At 33.7% G+C, this 23,911-nt stretch overlaps 1 protein-coding gene across 1 annotated transcript in view; it reads right to left on the bottom strand.

Annotated features, from left to right (window-relative positions):
• Nucleotides 1-3,225: 3,225 nt before the first annotated feature.
• Nucleotides 3,226-23,911, bottom strand: part of LOC143223466 (pancreatic triacylglycerol lipase-like) — a 57,875-nt gene continuing 37,189 nt past the window's right edge. The window contains exons 2-10 of the mRNA XM_076451492.1: nt 16,780-17,042; nt 16,122-16,268; nt 15,046-15,154; nt 13,990-14,112; nt 12,238-12,339; nt 10,616-10,864; nt 9,727-9,874; nt 7,088-7,303; nt 3,226-4,187 (exon numbers count right to left, since the gene is read on the bottom strand). Coding sequence (XP_076307607.1) covers nt 4,100-4,187; nt 7,088-7,303; nt 9,727-9,874; nt 10,616-10,864; nt 12,238-12,339; nt 13,990-14,112; nt 15,046-15,154; nt 16,122-16,268; nt 16,780-17,042 — 1,445 coding nt within the window. The 3' untranslated portion in view covers nt 3,226-4,099. The remainder of the gene's footprint in view (nt 4,188-7,087; nt 7,304-9,726; nt 9,875-10,615; nt 10,865-12,237; nt 12,340-13,989; nt 14,113-15,045; nt 15,155-16,121; nt 16,269-16,779; nt 17,043-23,911) is intronic.

The raw sequence follows: 23,911 nt of genomic DNA, 5'->3' as shown, positions 1-23,911 counted from the left end.
TCACAAAAATAATAGAAAAGAGGAATGGCATCAGCTAACTTCCAATCCACTGGTACCTGTCCACTATTCGAGGATTCACAAAAATAATAGCAAATGGCTCATATATCCAATCCATAACCTCCTTCAAAATCGTTGGGGAAACATTATCTCGTTCAGGAGTCTTGTTGTTAGTTAATTTTTCTAATTTTTCTTTACCAGCTCAGAATTAATGCAGCCATCTTGTTCGATCGTGTTTCTATGTATAAACTGTTCAAGTTGTGAAATAATGCTTAAAATTTTTGTTAGTAAAAACTGGAAAAAAGCAAAATTTAATAATTCAGCCATTTCATAATTATCAGACACGAGCCTTCCGTTGCCATCCATCAAATGTCTTACAGCTCACTCTAACATTTTGTTTACCCTTAAGGTATTTGAAGAAATCTTTACTATTATTTTCATAGTTTCGGCCAACCTTTTCTCATACATCCTTTTTGATGTTCTAATTCCCTGTTTGACCAATTGTTGATATTCTATAATCTTCTAACTCTCCTGTCATATTCTTGGTATTTCGTTCAGTAAATCTGTAAGCTAATTGCTAAGCTATGTTTAACTCTTATATTTGAGGGACTGCATACACAGAACTTCTAAAGAATTCACACGCTTGGGAGATAATCTTTTTTTATAGTATATTTATGTGCAATCTGAATAAAATGTTATACCGATTATCATAATTATTATTTAAAGTAGTTTGTTTTGAATTTCGCGTAAGCTACACGAGGGCTATCTGCGTTAACTGTCCGTAATTTAGCAGTATAAGACTAGAGGGAAGGCATCTAGTCAACACCACACATCGTCAACTCTTGGGTTACTCTTTACTAACGAATAGTTGGATTTGCCATCACATTATATCATCCTCACGGCTGAAAGGGCGAGTATGTCTGGTGCCACGGGGATTCGAACCCCTGATTCTCAGATAATGAGTCGAATGCCTTAACAATCTGGTCATGCAGGGTTTTATTTAATTTGTAGTTTAGTACTGATACATAGAAGAAACACAGCAACTTAGGCTATAAGTTCTAAGGGGTTAATTATTAGTAGGGGAACTCATAGAACAATTCTCACTATACTTTTCGAGACGAATATTGTAATTCATCTTTCAAAATAAATAAAGCGTATCAAACATATTACAAACACTATAAGTTTGTATAACAACATTCTTCACATGTTGATTCTACAGTAATTAAAAGTGCGATTTTTAACAACCAACTTACAAATGAAAAGTTTCCTTCCTAATATAGAATGTATTAAGAAATTAAAACATAAACTTGATCAGAACAGAAACCAGCGTAGTGTAGAAGTAATGTTTATTATTTATTTCATATTAAACGATCATTTATATTAATTTCAGTATGTGTCTATCAAGAAATCCAAGATCAAGTGGATTCCTTTATTTGTTAAATTTGCTTTAAAATTTTACCAAAGGTAACCTCATTTACAAAAAGGATTGAATCTGACAAAGGAAAAGCAAACCTTAATGACGTGAACAATATCGAAATCTACTTGTTGTAGAAAATAAAATCCAAAACACCTTCCTAACTAATAAAACAAAACAAAAATCTTGTTATACGTAACTATTTTATCATGGAAATATATTCGATCTGAATGTTTTGTGTCGTAATTATTACAAATGACAATTAGAATGGTTCAATATTTTTATGTTTAACATGTAACAAACGTTTCAACAGAAGTAAATGAAATATCCTTGTTTATAATTATTATTACAGATTTAATACAGCACAAAGAAAAACAAATATAAAAGAAGTTTAGATCTTCGTCGAGAGGACTGCGACGGAATAACTCAGTCATACGAGGACAGATTAAAAGACAGAAAATGACACTTGAAAATTTACATTATTGAGAAACTATTGGTATATTAATAAAGAGCGTGGGGTCCCAGCATGGCCAAGTGTGTTAAGGCGTTCGACTCGTAATCCGAGGGTCGCGGGTTCGAATCACGGTCCCACCAAACATGCTCGCCCTTTCAGCCGTGAGGACATTATAATGTGACGGTCAATCCCACTATTCGTTGGTAAACGAGTAGCCCAAGAGCTGGCGGTGGGTGGTGATGACTAGTTGCCTTCCCTCTAGTCTTTCACTGCTAAATTAGGGACGGTTAGCACAGATAGCTCTCGAGTAGCTTTGTGCGAAATTCAAAACAAACAAACAAACAAAACAAGCGTGAGATAAGTGTATGTATTTGATAAAATAAACCCAGGAATAAAATATTATTGTGAAATATTTTTTCCAGAAACTAAACTATGAATTACAAACTATTAATGAAAGTAAACATTTTAATTAAGGTCTGTCTACACCAAGTTCAGGTTTTTTCGTTAGTACCATATGGAAAATCGTTACAATGATAAAAATCAGTAAGTTATCCGGACTTTAACCTCCTACGTTCGTTTAACCTAAAAGCCACACTTAATCGGCCAGAAAACGAGTTGGTTGATAATGGATTGAGGAAACGTTTGTTTGTTTGTTTTGAATTTCGCGCAAAGTTACTCAATGGGCTATCTGCGCGGAAACATTGTTAGCCCTTGAGATGGACATACGCGATATTAAAGTTGGTGTAAACATACGTGAACGGTATTGTCTTATATACCTAAGGCGTGATAACACTGCAGGGAGTGTGGCAAGATGACTCTTGCGGAGCAACACCATTTTCACACCTTAGTGTAAGGTGTTTTGTTTATTTTGCTGAATTTCGCCGAAAGCTACTCGCCAATTACTGGCGCTGACCGTCTCTAATTTTAAAATGATACCCCAAAGGGGAAAGTATTTCAAACATTACCAAGCTACCAACTATCAGTTCTCAGGTTAATCTGTACTGACGAATAGTGGGGTTGACTGTAACGTTACAACGACTACACGGCTGAAAGGGCAAGCATGATCAGCGATGGGCTTCTATTCCACGACCTGTATTTATGACTTGAGTGCCTTAACCTCCAGGCCAAAGTACTATACGATTTGTTATCAGTAAAATACCACATTTCACTTTGATTAATAGTTTGCAAGTTGTAGTTTAGTTAGTTTGAAACTATGTATCAACTCATTGTCGTATCTGTTTTCCCAGTGCACACCAAGCTAATGTGTGGGAACAGTGCCTCACTGTGTGTGTTTGATAAGTAAGAAAGTATTAGAATAACGAACGTTGTGGATAGTAATTAAGTACATAAAGAAACATCATTAAGACAATATACACGTAATAATAATTAAATAAATACAGCAGTATTAACGCAGTAACACATGATTGAGTACATAAAAATATATCAGCAAAATAAGTTACGTTACATAGTAATTTAGAAAAAGTAAAAATACCAGTACCCCAACAAATGTCAAACTACAGCTGAGTAAAATTCATATCAAGTAAAAATGTCATAATTCTATAATATCCTGTTGACAGCTTTTAATCATTCAGTAACCAACGATAATGGCATGTGTCCACAAACTAATAGAATTTTAATAACGAAAGTTGCCAATTAAAGTATCACTAAATAGGTTTTAATAACAAAAGTTGGTAATTAAAGTATCACTATGACAACATGAATTTCGTAATTATTAAGTAAATAAAAAGGTGCGAGAACAACAATTTACTTCTAATTATGGTTGAGTAATCATAAGTATAATTACAGCAATACGTTTTGTAATTTTAAGTACTTTAATAGTATCACTGTGATGATATGTTTAGTAATTTATAAGTAATTAAAAGTATTAGTACAACTAAACATTTTAGTAATTTTTAAGTAGCTAAAGAGACTCCAGTACATTACAGATGGTGATGGTAATAAGATTAGTTCAATTTAACGTGAGACAGTAAAAAAATTAAATAAAAAGTACTAATATTTGCTTGCTTAACAATAACTAAACACTAAAGCAAGTTAAAAAGTGTGATAATACGCTTTTTATCAATACCATGCAATTATAAGATAATAAAATTTTAACATAAAGTAAGCCTTAAGATAACATAAGAAATATTCAATGTTCAGTTTTGTAACCATCAATGAAATAATATTCAAAACACCGTTTATTTTAATTCTCTCAGATATTTTGTTCTTCATTTTTAAGGTTGAGCACATTTTCCGCCCTTGAAAAGAGGTTTCACTTCATTTGGATGAATAACTGGTTCTCCAACTGGACAAAATATTTCCCTGGAAAAGAATTACAAAATTTAAGAATTATTCGACTTCTGTGACCAAGTTTAGTATACTTATAATGAGAAATACTTTATTCTAACCTTGCGAGGTTAGTAGGCACCGAAAAAATTAGAAAGCGTTTAACAATTTTGTTTGAAGACAAAAGTTCCTGATGTTAAGATGGTGATTATAAGCTTCAAAATTTCACTTAATTTTTTAGTTTTCGTCTTCTATTTCATTTATTATTTAGAAGATTTAAATACTTTTTCAAAATTTTTTGTCAGAAGGTGGCTTTTTTATAGTATATATAGCTATGTAAGAGAATAGAGTTCACAATTGTGTGTGATATTTGATTTCTATTCCTTGACAATAAATACAATTAATTAAAAAAAATCAGTGCATATAAGCTAGTTCAAAGAAAATAATATTTTTTTTTGTGGTGTAAAAATCCATAAACTTATTATAGAGTTAGTAGATCAGTAGACTCTGTACCAGGGGAAGGCAATTTATTTTTCATAGTGGTCACAATTGTGGTTAATGAAAACAACGTTAGCCATATTATTAAAAAAAATTGAAATACGTTAGTTTAATCAAAATAATTACATTTTAACTAACCTTCAATGTGAAAATTGATGGTGGTTTTCATCAACAAGTTTCGTGATATTTGGTTTAATATCTTTGGTCAATGATCACCTTAGTTCTGTCTCTAAATTTATGTCAGTAAGCCGAGATCTGTATCTAGACTTGAGAAAATCTAGCGCAGAAAATGTTGACTCACACACCCATGTGGATCCAAACATGAAAAACAATTTTGAAATTGTTGTCTTTAAATTTGGAAGACTCATTTATCAGAACAGTGAGCTACATCTCTCTGACAGAACATTTTTGTTTGCCCTTTATGTATTCTACACTTTGCAGGGTAAGCATCTCGTCTTAAAATCCACACTTATCCAAAGACAAAAAAGATGTAATTTCCTTACTGAAATTTCCTTAGTCAAATTGAAATGGATCATACAAAAATTCAAATATCAATTTCAAATTTTTAAATTCGGAGAAACGTGATTCAAAATTTTGAGATGGATTTTTGATCCAGTTTGCATAGAGATCATCTTTAGCATTAGAAAAATAATAGTCCTTATTATTTTCTAGAAAACTATTCAACCTTTCAAAATGTGTCAAATCATTCTTTTGTAATTGTTCCACTAAGATGTTTAGCTTTAATTGTAATTCACCAATAGACTGTGATTGCTCGCTTATTGTTTTACCTCTTCCCTGAAGCTTCGTATTCAAATTATTCAAGTGAGCCATCATGTCGCACAGAAAGTGCAAACCACACTGCCATGACAAAGTTTCAATTCCAAGGAAATTTTCAATCATACATTTTTCAACAAGATTCTCTTTTACTTGAGGAAATAAGGAAGTAAATCGTCCCAAGACTTTTCCTCTTCTTAACCATCATACGTTTGCAAAACCAGTAGTATAGTCACTGCTTTTCTTCAAAGACTAAACAAACTGTTGATGGATGAGAAAGCTTCCACTTCTAATATAATTCACATTTTTTACAACAATGCCCATCAAATGTTTCAATTCACCACTTTTAGACATCTGAGCACATAAATTTTCTGATGCAAAATGCAATGGAAAGGTGGCAGCGTGGACTTCACATTATTTTCAATTAAATGCTGCTTCAAAAGAGAAACAAATCCTAATTTCGCCCCAGCCATGGCGGGGGTACCGTCTTTTGTGACAGAAGCCAGTTTTCTATAAATCCAGATTGAATTTTTTTGACATTTTAAGAAATTTTTCAAATATATTTTTTTTCCACATGTTAGATCTCGTGATCCACAAAGGCCAAGCATTTCTTCCCTCACTTGAAGATGTGAAGTTACATATCGAACTTAAAATATCAACTTTGCAGTGTCACTAACATCTGTTGATTCATCTATTGCTGAATTCATCTAGTACTAATTCAACTTTATGTGTTTCTGGTCAGTGTACTATACTATCACTTAGTTGTAATAGTTAAAATAATAATAATAATTCTAGTGTAAATTGTTATAATTACCCCTAAAAGTTAGCTTTCGTACATACGGATGTTCTTTTGAAACGTTTAAGTAGGGGTGAAACAGGAATTACCAGCTCATGATAGATGAACACTAGATGACTGTAACATATAGAATACTCACTACTTTATACACTGTACAGTCGGTGTCTTTATTTTGTATGAAGGTGTAAAAACAAACCAATACACATAATATGAACACATTCATAGAATACAGATATTTAGTAAGTTTTGTACTCGAATATTTTAGTGTTACATTAAATTTTAATGGTAGAAGTCATGTATAGATGATCTATGTATAGCTCTATCACTCGTATATTCTTGTTTGCATTATTTTTTTGACATCTCTATCATTTTATATTTACCAAATGTTTATTTATTACTTGTGTGTATAACATATATTTTCCTTGTGATTGCTTGAGTGACTCACTAGTCCGAATTAAATAAGATCTAAAAAGTTGGGTTCGTTTAATATGAAACTTTTTATTTATTTATATTTTTTGATAGAAGTATAAACCAGGTCCCCTCCCAGGTTCTTATATTTCAGCTTCTTCTTACAGGGGCAGAAATATACTTGGTTTTAATGAAGTTACTGCATCTCATACGCTGCAGGATTTAGTTTACGCTCACGGGATCAGATACATAGTTGATTTTAACCAATCTACTGATTCTGGAAGCCGTAGGCCTTGATTGCTGCATTGTTGGTTTGTAAAAACTAAATCATAACGGTTCTCTTAGAGTTTGTTTTGTTCAAACCTACTCTAGACTCTGATGGGTAAGATAATTCACTCTTACTGTTTTATTGTTTTAAAAAGTCCTGACAAGAGTTGCAAAACTAAGTTCTTACGCCTACCTTATTCCTTTTTCCAAATTAGTTACTTCAAATCGTTCGACTGGAAGTGCTGGTGGTTTGCCACCGTAGCCATCTTGTTTGTTGAAATTGTCGAAGGTGTAATCGTAGGAAGATACCTGTAGAGGTCGCCATTCCACATCCATTCTGATAATGTCGCCAAGATCTTTCGAACTTAGCAAGAACTCAACAGGTTTTTCAGGCGTGAAATCTACAGGTCTGATAAAAGGAATATTCGTAATATTACTCAATTACTGCAATTCGTCAGTCTATAAAACTACGATGTTTAGAAGATAAAACTCACAATACAGAAATGTATCAACCACGTTTGTTCATTTATTTATTTTTATTTACATTGTTATTCTATTATACAATACACAATGTGCTAAAGTGTTAAAACAAAGTTAAAATTTATATTTCAGGCTACTTTCAAAGAACATTTGAAGGTAAATCACAGATGAAACAACAACATTTTACTAATCTTCATATTTAGTACAACAGAAACTCAGTGAAAGTTTAGCAAACAGGTAATATTTTGCGTTTCCTTTTTTGCGTTATTAAAAGGAAGATAGTCTTCTAGACATTGTTGCAACATAATTAATCAAAGTATTCTTTGGAATTTTACTCCAAATGGTTCTAATACACTTTTATAAAGTTTATTTGGAAGAAATTTTTGATATGTCAAATTTTTGTTCTATCAAATTTCAGAGCTACTCAGCTGGGTTGAAATCAGGGCTCTGTGGGGGTCATTGCATCATTTGAATAACTTCTGCACCTCCTTTCTTAGCTAAGTAGATGAGTGTTTGAATATTCTTGAGAGTAGAATCCTTTATCAATAATATTCAAACCACTGGGTATACTGTAAGTGATCAGTATCTGATGGTACTCGCACTGGTCTATTATCCCATTTATTTTGTAAATAGCTCCTGTCGCCTCAACATAAAAAGACTCCAAAACCATAATACTGCCTCCGTCATGGTTCATGGTAGATGCTACACTGAGGTAAGATGGATACTAGATGACTGTAACACTGAGATAAGATAGACACTAGATGACTATAACATTTTAGTAACTTTTTTCACTTTTCTTTCGCCGGACATACAATCTACGCTTTGAACCATATATCTGACACTTGGATGCATCCATTCATAACGCCCTTTTACAATCATCACCAGTCCAGTTTTGTACTTTTTAGCACGTTTCAGTCCATTAATAGTATAGGAAGATCGAAATAAAGGTGTTTTTTTAACTGCTACATAACCAACAATTCCATTCTCAATGAGTTTTCTTGATACTATAGAACCTGAACACTTTTCTGCCATTTGATACATGGTAATTTATCTGATGCTTGAGATCAGCGGTAGTCTTCCTTCTGTCTTGAAGCTGCATATACGTAGATACTTAACATCAATATCATTGAGTTTAGGTTCTTCATTTCCTATTTTTAAATTTACCTGTCTCGGTCTCACGATCTGTGCTTACTTGACAGTGCTTGGAGAGCATTTCAAGTCTGCAGCAACTTGTCCAACCAGCATCACATAAAACTTTTATGCGAATTCTCTGCTCTACTGACAAGTTTCTACGCTTTTTTGGCTGTGACATGATATCAAAGCTTAATATATAGTGTTAAAAACGGTTTTAATCAAGGTTTATATGTGGAGAATTATTATATTGATTTCTTCTAGCATATACTAGTACCATATACTAGCTCCTTGCTAGCTTTTTGCTGTATAGTTAAGACTTTGCATGGGGTACCATGGCAGTTATTTCAGACTCTTAATTTGATCACTATGTTCATTCAAACATGACCCTTATGATATGCCCTTGGTACAAGCATGTGGGAATTCTAAAGTATTTTCACCCTGGCTCATTCAATTGTCAACAGTGTTCAGTGAAGCATTACCATAGTGTTGAAATTTAGATTTTGTAATAGCATGAAAGAATTAGCCTCATAAAGTGGAAAGAATAAGAAATATTCTCCTCTCATAGCACTTTTGCACAGTACTGTTTGTAGAATAAAGGAACAACAATATCTTATTTACCATTTTATTATATATATAATTTGACTTAATTTGGATTAACAATTTAGTTTTTTTCTAAACGAGAGTGAAAAAGCGAGCATTTCATGTAATGAAGCATTCTTACAATATAATTTAAAAATCGGTCCCTTTTATCAAACGTGGACACTTTAGTTTGAATTGCACATCCCATATAATCGAACGTTTGAAAATATTGAAAACAAACCTTCTCATGTTTACTTAATTAGTTTCGGTTTTGATTCTTCAGTGTCCGTCTTGGTTTCTTCAGAAGTAACAGTTTTATGAACCAGGAGTTAAATATATGGGTGGAACGGTCTTGTACACCTCTTGAGGAGTTAAACAACATTCTGATTAGAATGTCGAAGTGGATCACGAATGGAAGTTTCATGTCTCTCATAAGCCTAATTTAACCACTTTAACTGACATAACAAAGAATTAATTATATTTAATTTATAATTTTATAGTTCGATGATAAGATATCTGAAAATTTCAAATGTAATATCTAGCTTCTTCGTTTCAAGTTTTATTTTATAAATTCCAGAATAAAAAAAACAGTCCTCAAATCTCTTAAAAATCATTAAAATATCTAACTTTATTTCTTACTTTCTCGTGGCCTGGAGAGGTTGTGTCTGCTTTTTGGATCCTGTTAAGAGCACAAATATGAGCCCTCGGAGTGGGCCTAACTTGTTGCTGTCGTCATCCTTGTCTGTCTTCTTTTCAGCTATTTCGGCTTTCACGTGATAATGGTAGCCTATTGAGAGAGACAGAATACATACTTGAAATGTATTTTAATTCTTAATTGTTACTGCTGGACGTAATAGCGGTGGTGAGTCACACATGCGCACTGAGTTCAAGCTATACATAATAATAAAACACCAAAGAAACTAGAGTTGTACTTAAGATATTGATTACGGAAAAAAGTGAAAAACAACGACAACATATCCGTTGTATTGTATTTTCATGATAGCCATAACTGCTCGAATATTGGTTAAATATCTTGAGCTGTTTAAATCTTGAAACATCAAGATATCGACTAAGATTATACCCGAGTGCGTGAAAAATATAGCCTATTGGTTAATTATTTATTAATTGTTAATGTGCAGAACCCAAATTCACCAGTAAACAAAGTGTGGTATCTGTTTCTTTTACTTATAGAACGCTGGTACAAACTTTGTATTGTTTTCATTATTTGTTCCTTTATACGTACGAACATGCCAATGTGAATTCTAGTCGAACTAGTTTTTGATTTACGACACGTATGTATGCTCTATTTTCGTATTATTTGATTTTTACGTGTGACACGCTGGTGTAAATTACATTCACATTATCTGTTGGTTTTTACTTACGACACGTTGGTATAAATTATATTCGTACTATTTGTTGTTTTTCACTTATGACACTTTGGTGAAATGCTATCCGTACTGTCTGCTGGTTTTTACTTACGATATCCTGGTGTAAGTTATATCTGTACTATCTGTTGGTTTTTACTTACGACACGCTGGTACACTCTTGCCAACAGACAAGTACATCTTGACAGGTTCTGCTTTCTTGTACTGCTGCCAGCTATCAGCTCTGAATCCTAAAGATGCACACAGAGACCCGTCTCCACAACCCTCGGTGCACTTGGCAGCTGTAAAGTTATGGTAACTGTCACAAACATAGCCGTAGAACGGACAGTCAGTGTTAATAGATTCCGTAAACAGCTGCCAAGATGGGATAACGTCACAGTCTCCATAATGACCTGCAAAAGAAGTTACAACATAAAATTATAAAAAAGTTCAAAAGTATATGATGAAATATAGTCTGTTGTCAAATACCAGATAGTGTCAAAACAACATTGTTTAGGGTTATCTTCTGAAATATGGGCTATCGTCAAAAACAACACTATTTACAATTGCTGTTAAAGTATCAGCTGTTGTCAAAAACAGTATTATTCAGGGTTATCTGTTAACACTTGAAGCTAAGCAACTCCAGTAAGGAATAGCCACCAAAACATAACTTGTAAACGTAATAATTAGACAACAGTTAACTCATTGCTAACCTGAAGATGGCCTAAGAAGTTCGGAACGTTGTGCTGTGCTTTACGATAAAAATGTTCAAAATTATATGATGAAATATGGTCTCTTTTCAAAAGTAACACTTTTCAATATAATATCCTTTAATATCAGATAATGTCAAAACAACATTATTCAGGGTTATCTGCTGTTCTGTATTTTATTTTAATTAAAGTTTTAATAGCCATACCAGCCATCTTGAGAAAATAATTAACTTATGTTCAATGACAAGGTGAGATTTTAAATACTGCTTGTACACTGAATTAAGCAACACGGTTCTAGTTTATAACTTTGTAAGACTGGTCATCTCAATCACAAACAACGTTACTAAGAGTGATATATACCTATATATAATATCTATCACGCACGTGACCCTATAAAACTGTTGTTGAACATCAAAGCTAAACTGAACAGGTCCATTAATTACTAGCATAGTTACTATTCTATCTACTGATTTACCCAACCTATCTTAGGTAAACCCACTTGTCCTAGTCGTACCCAGTCAGTATTGTCACTAGTTACATTAGTTATATATAATAACAATCATACGTTTTAATCCTCTTATAGTGTTCTTACGAAACATGGCTATAAAGACCGCAGAGACCTACTCGTAGCGTTATTACAAATCTTACCTACAGTTAAGATCAGCCACAGCAGTGATCAGCTTGTAGTGTTATTACACATCTTAGCTAAATATAACATCAGCCATATCAGAGACCCGCTTGTAGCGTTGTTACAAACTTCAGCTACAGATAAGACCAGCTTGCAACGTTGTTACAAGCCACAGCTACAGATGAGGCCAACGACGACTAAGATCCATTTGTAGTGTTGTTGTAAATCACTACAACCGGGATCAAGCCTTATCTGTAGATATGTTGATTCTGTCAGGGCTATGTTGCTACACGTCACAACCTGTCAAAATGTGATGAAGCTGAAAGTTGTGATATTGAAGACACGATAACTTTGATTAGTGAGGAGATTCCAGAACATGTCTCAGTTCGTCTCTGAACAGCTACACGTCATACCTTACATACGTACAACTAATAACTGTAGTACATACCGCTGCTGTGTGACTCGCCGATAGTGTTGCTGCATCCGTGAGGTTTTCTACCACCGTTGGGATAAAAGTCGACATGACCGATGGGTTCTAACTTGTCGATCACTGCATTAATGATAACATTTCATGTTAATAGATAAACGACGTCGACTCTCAGAAGAATATTCTACTTGGTTTCTCAAATTAATTTTCTATCTAGTGCCGGAGATAAATAAATAGAAATAGAGAGAATAAAGTCAGAAAGGGTAAACTATCAGAGTAAAACACAAAGAAATGAACAGGAACAGTGAACTATTAACAGGACTATTAAACTGATGTGCAATAACTTCATTACGAATATCTAGAACAAAGTGTCATTTGAATATTATTTTCTTTTTCGTATATTTGTTGCTTGCCGTCACTCTTTTTGTTTTTGATAGACATTTCCATTTGTCTATCAAAAGAATTGTTCGGTTTTACTGGTTTTGTTTATTTCTTTTGAATTTCACACAAAGCTACTGAGGGCTATCTGCACTAGCCGTCCCTAATTTAGCAGTGTAAGACTAGAGGGAAGACAGCTAGTCATCGCCATCCACCTCCAACTCTTGGGCTACTCTTTTACCAACGAATAGTGGGATTGAACGTAATATTATAACGCTCCCACGGCTGAAAGGGCGAGCACGTTTGGTGCGACGGGAATTCGAACCCGCGACCCTCGGATTATGAGTCGAAGCCTTAACCCACCTGGCCATGCCAGGCTTTGTTCGGTTTTAAGCGGGCGAAGTGATAAACCAACATTATGAGACTGAATCTTAACACAACTGGGAAGTAATCCGGTTATAATTGTTTTATTTATTTTCAATAAATACTCCAAAGCGTGTTCTGTTTCACTTCTTATATGACACGTGGAGAGCAAGTCACGTAATTAATATCTTGATACGTGCTGGTTGGATCAGAAAATGATCATTCCTGAGAGTTCGAGTATCTAATACGAATAATAGCATTTTGAGATAAGATACAAGCCCATTACTGTTATTCGATACGCAGATTAATGTTTGACAAGGAAATTATTAACAATTATTTAATATGACACAATTCCTTTATTATAACTAGGAAAGGATCAAAGAAACCGTCTGATAGCTGTTTATTAATATAAGAATAAACTCTAGTAAGGTAGGATTATAATTTTCGATATCCGTTAATTTGGAGTTCAAATATCTCGCAATTGTTAAAGAAATTAGGCCACAGAGATTGTGCCTTTTAATTTTTCAATATACTGTCTCAGGGAGAAAAAAGCTGGTAATCCTTCCATCTTTTAATTCAAAACACTCGAAAATAGACGTGATAATGTTTTTACTACCTAAATGTTTTCTAACAGTTGTCCACACGGCCCGGCATGGCCAAGCGTGTTAAGGCGTGCGACTCGTAATCTGAGGGTCGCGGGTTCACATCCCCGTCGCGCTAAATATGCTCGCCCTTTGAGCCGTGGGGGCGCTATAATGTGACGGTCAATACCACTAGTTGTTGGTAAAAAATTAGCCCAAAGGTTGGTGGTGATGACTAGCTGCCTTCCCTCTAGTAGCTTTGTGCGAAATTCAGAAACAAACAAACAAACAAAACAAACGGCTGTCCACATCTAACTAAATTATAGAAACATTTTAATTTAAGATATTTTAATTCTCAAAACGTTTCTTGTATTTTGATATTTAAAAGAGGGGTGAACACTGAGACACGTGCACAAAACGAAAAATTTCATTTTTTTTAAATACTTCTCACCTCTGCCGTTCACGACGATCCGCTCGTCATTAGTGTGTATGACATCAACGAATTCAGCATCCGAGGGGTCCAGATGGACTTTGGGATCGGTTTTTTGGAAATATGGACCAGTTGGATCAAGTCCTATTAAAAACAATCCTTTAAAGGTTAAATGTATAATGAAAGGCCTGTGTTAATAAACATGCATGCTAATCATGAATTTTTTTACAAGCGATATTTCAGAGTAGTTACTACTTCTGTGGGTGTTTTTTTCAAAATGTCTGGCTTTAAATATTCTGATGCATAAAATAGCGCTTTATCTAACTATGGCCACAGTAAAAATAGATCACATAAAATTATTTATATAATACAACGTGATGTTAAGAGATCATATGACAGATGCTTTTAAATTTAAATAGTGATACAATAAAAAATCTCTTAAACCTTGTTTCTATCAATAATATTACCCATAATTCATTTCGCCACATAGCGTTCTAGTAACGCTCTTATGGATTTATTTTACAGTTACTGGTAATTTGGGAGAACTTATGTGCCATAGAGCTGTATATGTCCTAGTAGATAGCTCACAAATCGGAACGTCTAAGATTCGATCTAGCTATACTCCTTTGAACGCACTCTGTACTTTAGCTGTGGGCATGTTACAAAAGTAACAGTGGATAACGCTAGTTGGTTACAAGTAGCTGTATGTAGATTAACCGTTTTCTGGTAAGCATGTCTAGTTTAAAGATGGCTATGCCCGAATTTCGAGATATTATGGCGACATTTATTTTACTTGAATTAGTGTCACAGTGAAGGCACCGTACATAATACGCACCTGACTATAAATAGTGTCACAGTAAACAGACCGTACAAAAAGTGTATATTATTTTTGATATTGTAGCAATAATTCTGCATGAATTTATAAGAAGTGTAGAGGAAACATCTGTTTTGTTAATGAAAGTTTTGAACATTGTCAAAGTCACTATTAAAATAAACAACAAATATTTACATTCACAAAATATTAGTTCTTATCAGAATTCTTTGACAAAGAGGAGACGACCTAAAACTGTGTGTTACCTGTTATCCTGCCAAGACCTGGAACTTTCTCTCCTGTGTATCCGGCAATATGGGCTCCTACACCTAGCCCTATGATGTGCATGTTCGATGGAGACACAGACTGTTTTTCCTAAACAGTATCATCACATGAGAATTTAAACAGAATTAATGGATAACATAATGAAATATCTGTATTCTAAATATGTTTTAATACTCAACTGGAGTACTGCTAAGTTTCGGTGGACCAGATCCATTACGCTGGTTTGTTCGTAAATGTTACAATGGGTAAAGTTGTTTTTTTTTATACTATCCTACTCGTAACTTTTTGTGAGTCTGATCCATTACACTGGCTTATTCGAAACTGTTTCAGCAGGTTGAATCCTTCATAATGTTTTAATACTAACGTGTTTAGTATGTCAGTTCATTATACTGGTTTACTTGTACTCGTTTTATTGGGTCAGGTCCATTATAATGGTACTTGTAGTTGATTTTGTAGATCAGTCCAGTACAGTGGATACCGGTTTACGTCTTCTTCAATAAGGCTCAATACACACTCACATATTGGTACAATGTTCTGATTTTCTTGTATATTTTGTTTACTGAGCCAGGACAAACATACTGGCTTGTTTTTAATTATTTCATTGCGTCAAGTCAGAGAGTAGCTTCAAAAATTGTGTAGGAAGAGGACAGTTCCCACACAATCAACAAGAACAAATTATTATTTAGAATGTGATTAAGACAATCCCTCTTGTCTCCCATTCAATGTACACCTATAGATCAGTTACATTTAGGTTGTTCTTCTCAGTGAAATTCTACTTGTTTCTAGAATCTCTTAACGTATAACCTATAATCATTTATTTTCCGTTGTTTTTTTTTTTAATCACCATAAATAGTATAAATGTCAAACGTTCAGTCATGCTTCTGTTCCTGTGATGTTACATTCTGTCAAGAGTTTCACACATATGTCTAAAAGAGTTTAGATGTTCCAAGCGAAGCACGGGTCCTGAAATATCATTCTTATAAAGTAACAATGATTTATTGTCTTTCATAACATTACCTCCAATTAACCCAAGTGTCAACTAGGGTACATTACTTACCTGTAGAAATGTTAAAAATTCCGCGATAATAGATCCAACCATACGAGCATTAGCCACAGCCTGAGTGTAAGGGGAAGTGGCACCTCTTGACCAGTCCACGGAAATGATGTTGTAGTCGTCATTGGTCAGGAGTTCTCGAATCATTTGCTGTAAGTTCAAAATTAAATAAATATTTAAATTTGCAATTGAATATAGCTCTCTCAGTGAGACTTTTACAAATATATAAAATCCAGAAAGGTTTTGATATCATATGCATAAAAAACTATAAGAAAAAATACAGCAGAAAACCCCCAAGTTGATACATATTCGTACAGTTTCGATTCTTATCATATTTCAGATTCATTAGTGAGTTGTAGGAACATTATAATACTGACCAAGAAGTACAAGTGATTCAATGGTGGGATTTAATTATGATTGGTATATCAAATAATTAAAACCTTAAACCTAAAATTACAGCTGATTGAAAGCCGTGAGTTAATTATGGTTGGTATATCAAGTAAGAAAAAAACTATAAACCCAAAACTACAGCTGGTTTATGGTTAACTGTCAATTAACTACGATTGATGTATCAAGTGATGGAAAACTATAAACCAAGAATTGCAGTTAGTTGAAAGCTTGGATTTAATTATGATTGGTAGATACATAAAGTAGTACAAACCAGCATCCATTCATGATTGACATCCTCCAGATAATCATGCACAAGTATCTTCACTGGTTTAGTGGGATCAAAGTCTGACTTGGAGATTTCATCAGTGGTCAGTTTTTGGAAGTAGTTAGGATTCTTCCTGGTCGTCAAGAGAAAGTTAACTTTGAGGTAGTCAGGAGGGTAAGGAAACAGGTTGATTGGACGATACAAAGAAAGAAAGGGTTCTCCGATTGAAAAGCATCCTATTTTACCGTAACAACGTTTAAGGACATCATCTGTACAGATAATGAATAAAACTGATGAATATCGCTGAATTATGAAGGAAAACATAATTGTTGTTTAATTTGAAATATATATATATATATATAATATAAGTAAAAAATCCAGTTATAATGATTCAAGTCAAACCTAACCAACAGATAACATTAGTAAAGAAATTATTTCACTATGTTGTAGCTTTTAAAGTAAGCTTGAAGGAGAAATATTTTTATTACAGGAATATTGCTGTTTGTTATTAAACATAAAGCTATACAAAGAACTATCTGTGCTTTGTCCACTAGGTTTCAGAGGTATAAATCCACTGCTTCTGCAGTATTTTACAAAAATTCTTATTACTTATGAGAAAACTCAAATTAAACTATTCACAAGGAAAGGAAACACACTTTCAGAAAGTGAACTTATCGTATATCTCTATGTAAGGCCTAGTTTCGGTCTTAACTGTAAGAAATTTATATCTAATGTCTGTCCTTACTGTAAAAATTCAACCCTAATTTTAGTCTTCATCATAGCAGTAGTCAGTCTCGCTCTCTCTTCCCCCCTGTATATGTAACAAAAGGTTTGGTTTGTTTTGAATTTCGCGCAAAGCTACACGAGAGCTATCTGCGCTAGCCATCCTTAATTTAGCTGTGTAAGACTGGAAGGAAGGCAGTTAGTCACCACCACCCACCTCCAACTCTTGAATTACTCTTTTACTAGCGAATAGTGGGATTGATCGTCACATTATATAATGCCCCACGGCTGAAAGGGTGCGCATGTTTGGTCTAACGGGGATTCGAACCCGCGACCCTCGGATTATGAGTCGAGTGCCTTAACCACTGGGCGTAATGAAAGTAAGTCTGGCTTTCGTTCCAACAGTAACGATATGGAGCCATTATCAGGTGTGACTGTAATAAGCCTTTAATGTAATATTACAGAATATGATTCCTCACGATAATAATAAAACCACCTAATACCCCATTGCACGTAACGATAGAAAATCTTTGATATCTATCGTTAATGGAACAGTGTAAGTTTAATTAAGTTTAAGCTGTGATATTAGTGTTAAAATACAGTCTAGTTTAGGCTTATCCATTTCTTTACAATGTTTTACACTTTAAGCTTTCACTTAAAGTACAAAGTCTAGTTTTGATCCTTTCTGTGTTAATACAATGTTTAGTTTAAGTCCTTAATGTAATGATACAAAATTGGGTGTTAGTTCTCACTCCAATGTTATGAAGCTCCGTTGTGACTTCAATGACACAGTGTCTAATGTTCGATCTCAATTTGCAATGCAGGTAAATGCACATATGTTAATTATTTATCAATGATCTTTAGCTCTCAAACATAATAACTTTCGATGACATAAAGAGACACGTTTTTTACATTTTTTTTGTCTTTTGATGAATAAAGTGCTTATATTTGGTTTATCCGTGTTAAATGGTTAACATACACAGAGAACATAATGTCTTTAAACCTTACCCATTGCCTATATATAGCACATTTAGTTAAAGTAAATTATCTTAAATCTGCTTTGAAACATTTCTGAATGGCATTCATTCTTGATCTAACTTTGGGAGAATCAATGTAAATGTCACGTGTAGATTTCATGCAATTAGAAATCTTGCAGTTACCCTAAATAAACATACAATGTTATTGTGTTCCATAACCTGCACTTGAGACAAAAGCCACTACAACCATTCATAATGTTGAATTATTAACCCCAGGCCATGCAACTAAGTAACAGTATTCTAACACCCATATTCTGTGTTAAGGTATTAACTGCCACTCTTATGATGTCTCTACAGTTTAAAGTGTAGGAACATTTTGCGGTTCGCACTGATTCGAACCTCTGAGCTTTACCACGAAGCTGGAATTCCATCTTTTTGCTTTACCCGCTACTCGAAATTAAAGCTGTTTTGTTGGCGAAACCAGTACAAATAAAACAACGAGGAATGTGCAGCTTATAACAGCCACGAGAAACGACAAAATTATAGGATGATGTAATTTCTTAAACATATTAATTTCTTTTTCACATGCATGGTTTCTCGAATGTTGTTTTAATTTTTCCAAAATAGATACGAAAAATGTTTTTGATAATTATAATAAATTAAAATTAGAGTAGTTCTTTCTTATGGCTTTAGTGGCTTGTACAGAAAACACTTAAATGGGAAGTGGCCAGGTTTGTGACTTATCTTAAAAGTAGTATTCATAACTACCGATCAGGTCATACGCTACCCCCTAAAAGTTTTCGTTTTCTCTTTCATTGTAGATAAATCTCCGAGGTTACAGCAAGAACTTCAAGTCTGGCTTATGATGTCGCAACTTGTAGCTAGTATATGACCTCATTTGATGAATTAATCTTTCTGTAAACCTCAACTTTGGTAAAGTGTGGCACACTAAATATTTATAAATTAGTTACACAACCATCAAATTGCGTAATTACGGAAAGATATAAAGGCATAATGGACTAAATACTATGAAGTAGCTTCGGAAACTCGCAAGGAAATTCTTTTTAAGGAAAAAATGAAACTAATTTTCTTGGGTGTGTTACATTTAAACTTGGTACGTGCCACACAGGCTATTGGCGTAATGTTTCTAAAAAACAAGTAAAAGTTATACGCACTTACAGAATATCTAACATCTTCATATGTGTATATGTTTTCTTATATCGAAGCCACATCGGGTTATCTGCTGTAACATCTTCACGAGATGTGGGTTCATTCTTTTATGACAACCTTTTTTTTTTTAGGACTAACCCAGGATCGAATTCAGTGAGTGTACTGCAACCTATAAGAATTATGTCTCAAACTATGTTTAGGATGAAATGATTTAACAACATTAACCTCTATATTATCAGACTTAATGATTTTATTACGAGTATTTTTATAGGTTATATTTTGGGAAATACGTCACAGATTAATAGCCAAAGTTTTTAATAACCATTGTTCAAGTGAAACCTACATTTCGTTTCCTCGTTTTGACCCATTTAAGGTCATTTGGACAAAGTTTTGACCACAACTTTTTGTTTTTTTGACTCGATGAAGGCACCTTAGACGAAATGTTGATATTTTCTCATTAGAAAAAAAGTTTTATAAAAATTCATTTCCAACATCGACTTCTTCAACTATACATATATTTACATTTATGAATATGTTAAGTATAAACAAGTCAATATTTGCTTTGTAGTGTTTTACTCACCATTAATTAGTTTTACCTACGTTTTATTTCCTCTGCAGAGCAACTAAATCTAAGAACTAGAAGCTTGTGAAACAAAGCGATGAATAAACCTAATGTCCAAAATGTATATTGTTCAACATTTATCTTTATTAGTATTGAAAGAAGGTGATAAACTACGCGTGTTTATCTACTTTATGGTTTATGAGTCAATATATCACTTTGACGATTGAGGATATTTAACATAGAGATAGGGTTGTAAGTTTGCAACGCACGTGAGCCATTAATAGTGGTCTTTCGATGTTTAACTTGATGCACGAAATCTCATGAAGTTAGTATTGAATGTAAGTTAACAAAACTCTTTTTTTATACTTTACTTTTTATATCTTTTAAATTTTATTTCTTTATTTGAGTTTCGCGAAAATCATACTAGAGAAAAGGCAGTTAGTCAAGCCACCCATACCGAATATTGAGGTTTGAATGACTTGTGAAAGTACCAACAGCGCCACAGTGCGGAGGATGATTTTGAGATGAAAAGGGGAGAGGAAAATTGGAATACAAAGCACAGAACCATAGAAATAAAAATAGCATTATAACTAATAGGCCGCAGTCGACTTTGTAATTTTTGAAAATTCTATTTTATTTTTAAAACCAATTTTTAGTTTGTTTTATCGATACTTTCCAAACTTTGCTTATAAACAATGTTTTTCAAATCAAAATGGCGCCTTTATGATCAATGTACAACATTATAAAACAGAAGATGTGATTCATAGAAGTATCATTTAAACACTCGTCGCCAAACATTAACCTAATTTGTAAAATATCCGGTATGAAACGCAGACATGAGTTAGTGATAAATTATAGGTAGGAATTATAGGCGGCGTCTCCGCTTCTGAGGTTCAAGATTTATATATATTAAGATTCGAAGAATGAAAGTAGATCAAGCCACATGCACTAGAAGGAAAACGTAAATCTAGGACAAAACAAAATCTGCACTTTTTTGTGTAAATGACTCAGGTAATAACCCGGAGGCATCATTGAGTTCATAGAATGTAGAACATAATCAACAAACCAACTCACTAGAACATACAAGCTCATAGACGTGTTTATGAAAACTGTCTTCAACTAGTTCAAATGATAAAGTTTATAACATTTATTTAACAGAACGTTTGCTCTGCGAGTTATCTACGTTTTATAAATTATCACTACCGACAAGACTTTCCTGGCATTAGACAAAATCAGGGTTTCCGAGAGTTCATCTTCAATCTTGAGTTTGTTCGGTTTCGTCAAAAACTACGTGAGGGCTATCTGCGTTAACCTTCCCGAACTTAGACTAGAGAGACAACAACCGTTCAACATCACTCTTGTATCACTCGTTTTACCAACAAAAAGTGTGATTAACTGTTACATTTTAGCACTCCCACAGCTGAAAGAGCAAGCATGTTTGGTTACGGGATTCGAATCCGTAGCTTCTGATTCGAGTAACCCAATCACCAGACCATGGCAGGTTCTTCAACACTGAGTGACTTAGTTCTAAGTATATTCACATTCATGAATAAGTACGTTAGAAACTACGAACGGTGAATATGTAGTTATTTGGAAGCTTTTAATGATAATATTTCAACATATCTGTTGAAATACGGATCTAAAAACAATAGTCTTGTTGTGCAGTGGTTCTTAAGACTGGGGGAGAAACGTGAGGAGACTTAGTTACCGCAACAATTACTATAACGAATATTGCGATTACACTAAAACAAACCAATATCAGCGCTCGCATATCCAAACACACAAACATTTGGATAATGATCAGTTTAAATTCTGACACTAGAACATTTTTAGATAAGCATTTTGAAGTTGTTATGGCTTCAGCCTACTGTATCTTGAAGTACAATATTCAATCAGTACTGAAGTTTCTTGATTACAGGAATCTGGCTTCATAGTCTCAATGTAATATCTTAAGTCCAAAGCTCAATCAGTACTAAATACAATCTTCTGATATCACAGGGCAACAAAAATACTTCTTTGCTACTACATAAAATGCAACTGTTTCTAAGTAATTTTATGATGGTGATTCTAAAACTTACGTTAAAAACTATTGATCACCTCTAGTTTCCCAGCAGTGATAAATTTATTCAAGATTTTCTTATATGTCGTGAACATAACTTTTCTTTAACAACTTTATTTATTTATAAAAATTGTGTTTAAGAAGTTTCAGAAACAACACATAATATCATTTTAAAAAAGCAAAAGTTATAATAAAATTATATACTGAATTACATTCACGCTATGTTTAAAACTTTCATTATGGTATTATTTTTTAAATTTTTCTGTTACAAAATATCTTCTTCACTTGTTGCAAATTTTGTGTATGTTCTCAGTTTCACGCTGTAAGAACCAACAGTAATCTACCATCACCGCAGAATTCTACGTCCTTGATATTGCTGTTCCATACTATAAATATTTTGGTGGAAGGACTCACCATGTTCGTCACTCGCTGCATCTAAATCGTTTAGAAAGAAGTTGAGGTAGAAGTGCAAGAAATATGTCTTTAGTGACATCTTAGATACCATTTTCCTGTAGCTCACGAGCATATAATCAATCATTACAGCATGGGTTTTTATCTATATGATTTACTAATAAAACTTATAATAAACAGCCTGAATGATTTTCAGGTAGCAAGTTCTTTGTGATGTAGTACTGTTTCAAAATCATCATCCATCAGCACTTCCCGAATCTGTGGCCCAGTAAAGATACCTCATTTTATTTTTGCTTCACTGATCTTTTGGAAACTTGTCAGACAGATATCTGAAACAATTAATATATCTGTTCATTTCTTTTGTAAAATTCTTCGTGTATCTCAATTTAATATGAAGTGAAAGCAGAAACAAATTTTGAGGATTCACCAAAGCTTACTTCTCAACGTTCTGTTTTCTTGGTGTGTAATTCTTTCTTGCTGGCCATTCCTTGTTTTGAAATTAGTTTTATCATCTCGCCTGTCCCACAGGCATAAAAAGCAACAATATTTGGTACATATTTTCTGAAAGTCTAGCAAGAAGGTAATAACTTTTAGATCACCACATATGACCCACCTATGATGATCATAGTTAATAGATTCAAGTATAATAATCTACATACTGTGATAAGTGCCATGAAAAGTGAAAAGTTCTCCATTTGCTTTGATAAGGACAAATCACAAGTCAGATTATTTAACTTTTGTTGTATGATCATATGAAGAAGTTTATGTTGATTGAGGTGCAACAGGAATAGAATTACTAGATGAAGATGGTTCATTGTCTTCACAGCATAACGCTTTTGTTTCCCAATTCACTGGTACATGTGGCATTGAAAGATCATCCTCATGAGGTACCAATTTCATTGCAGATGCAATACCTGGGTATCTAATGCATTGTTCAGAAATGCATATCCAGAATATCCAGAAACATTAGTCATGTAAAAATAATAGTCAGTTAGATGATCTGTGGGATCACTCCATATCATTGGAACAACAGATGGCATACTTCTTATTATTCAGTCACTGTGTCAAGTCAGATGTGCAAACTGTACAACACACGTTTGGAGCGCAATGTTATCTTGATCACCAATTTTATGCCCAAATAGTGGTGGTGAACAACCTTTTCCTTTGTGAAACTCTAAGATATTTTTCATAAATGTAGCGGAAACTGTTTGGGTGATTTTTGCACTTTCGGGCTTT

Source organism: Tachypleus tridentatus, chromosome 8, assembly GCF_004210375.1.
Source record: "Tachypleus tridentatus isolate NWPU-2018 chromosome 8, ASM421037v1, whole genome shotgun sequence".
NCBI classification, from domain to species: domain Eukaryota; kingdom Metazoa; phylum Arthropoda; class Merostomata; order Xiphosura; family Limulidae; genus Tachypleus; species Tachypleus tridentatus.
This window is presented reverse-complemented; position numbering and strand designations above follow the sequence as displayed.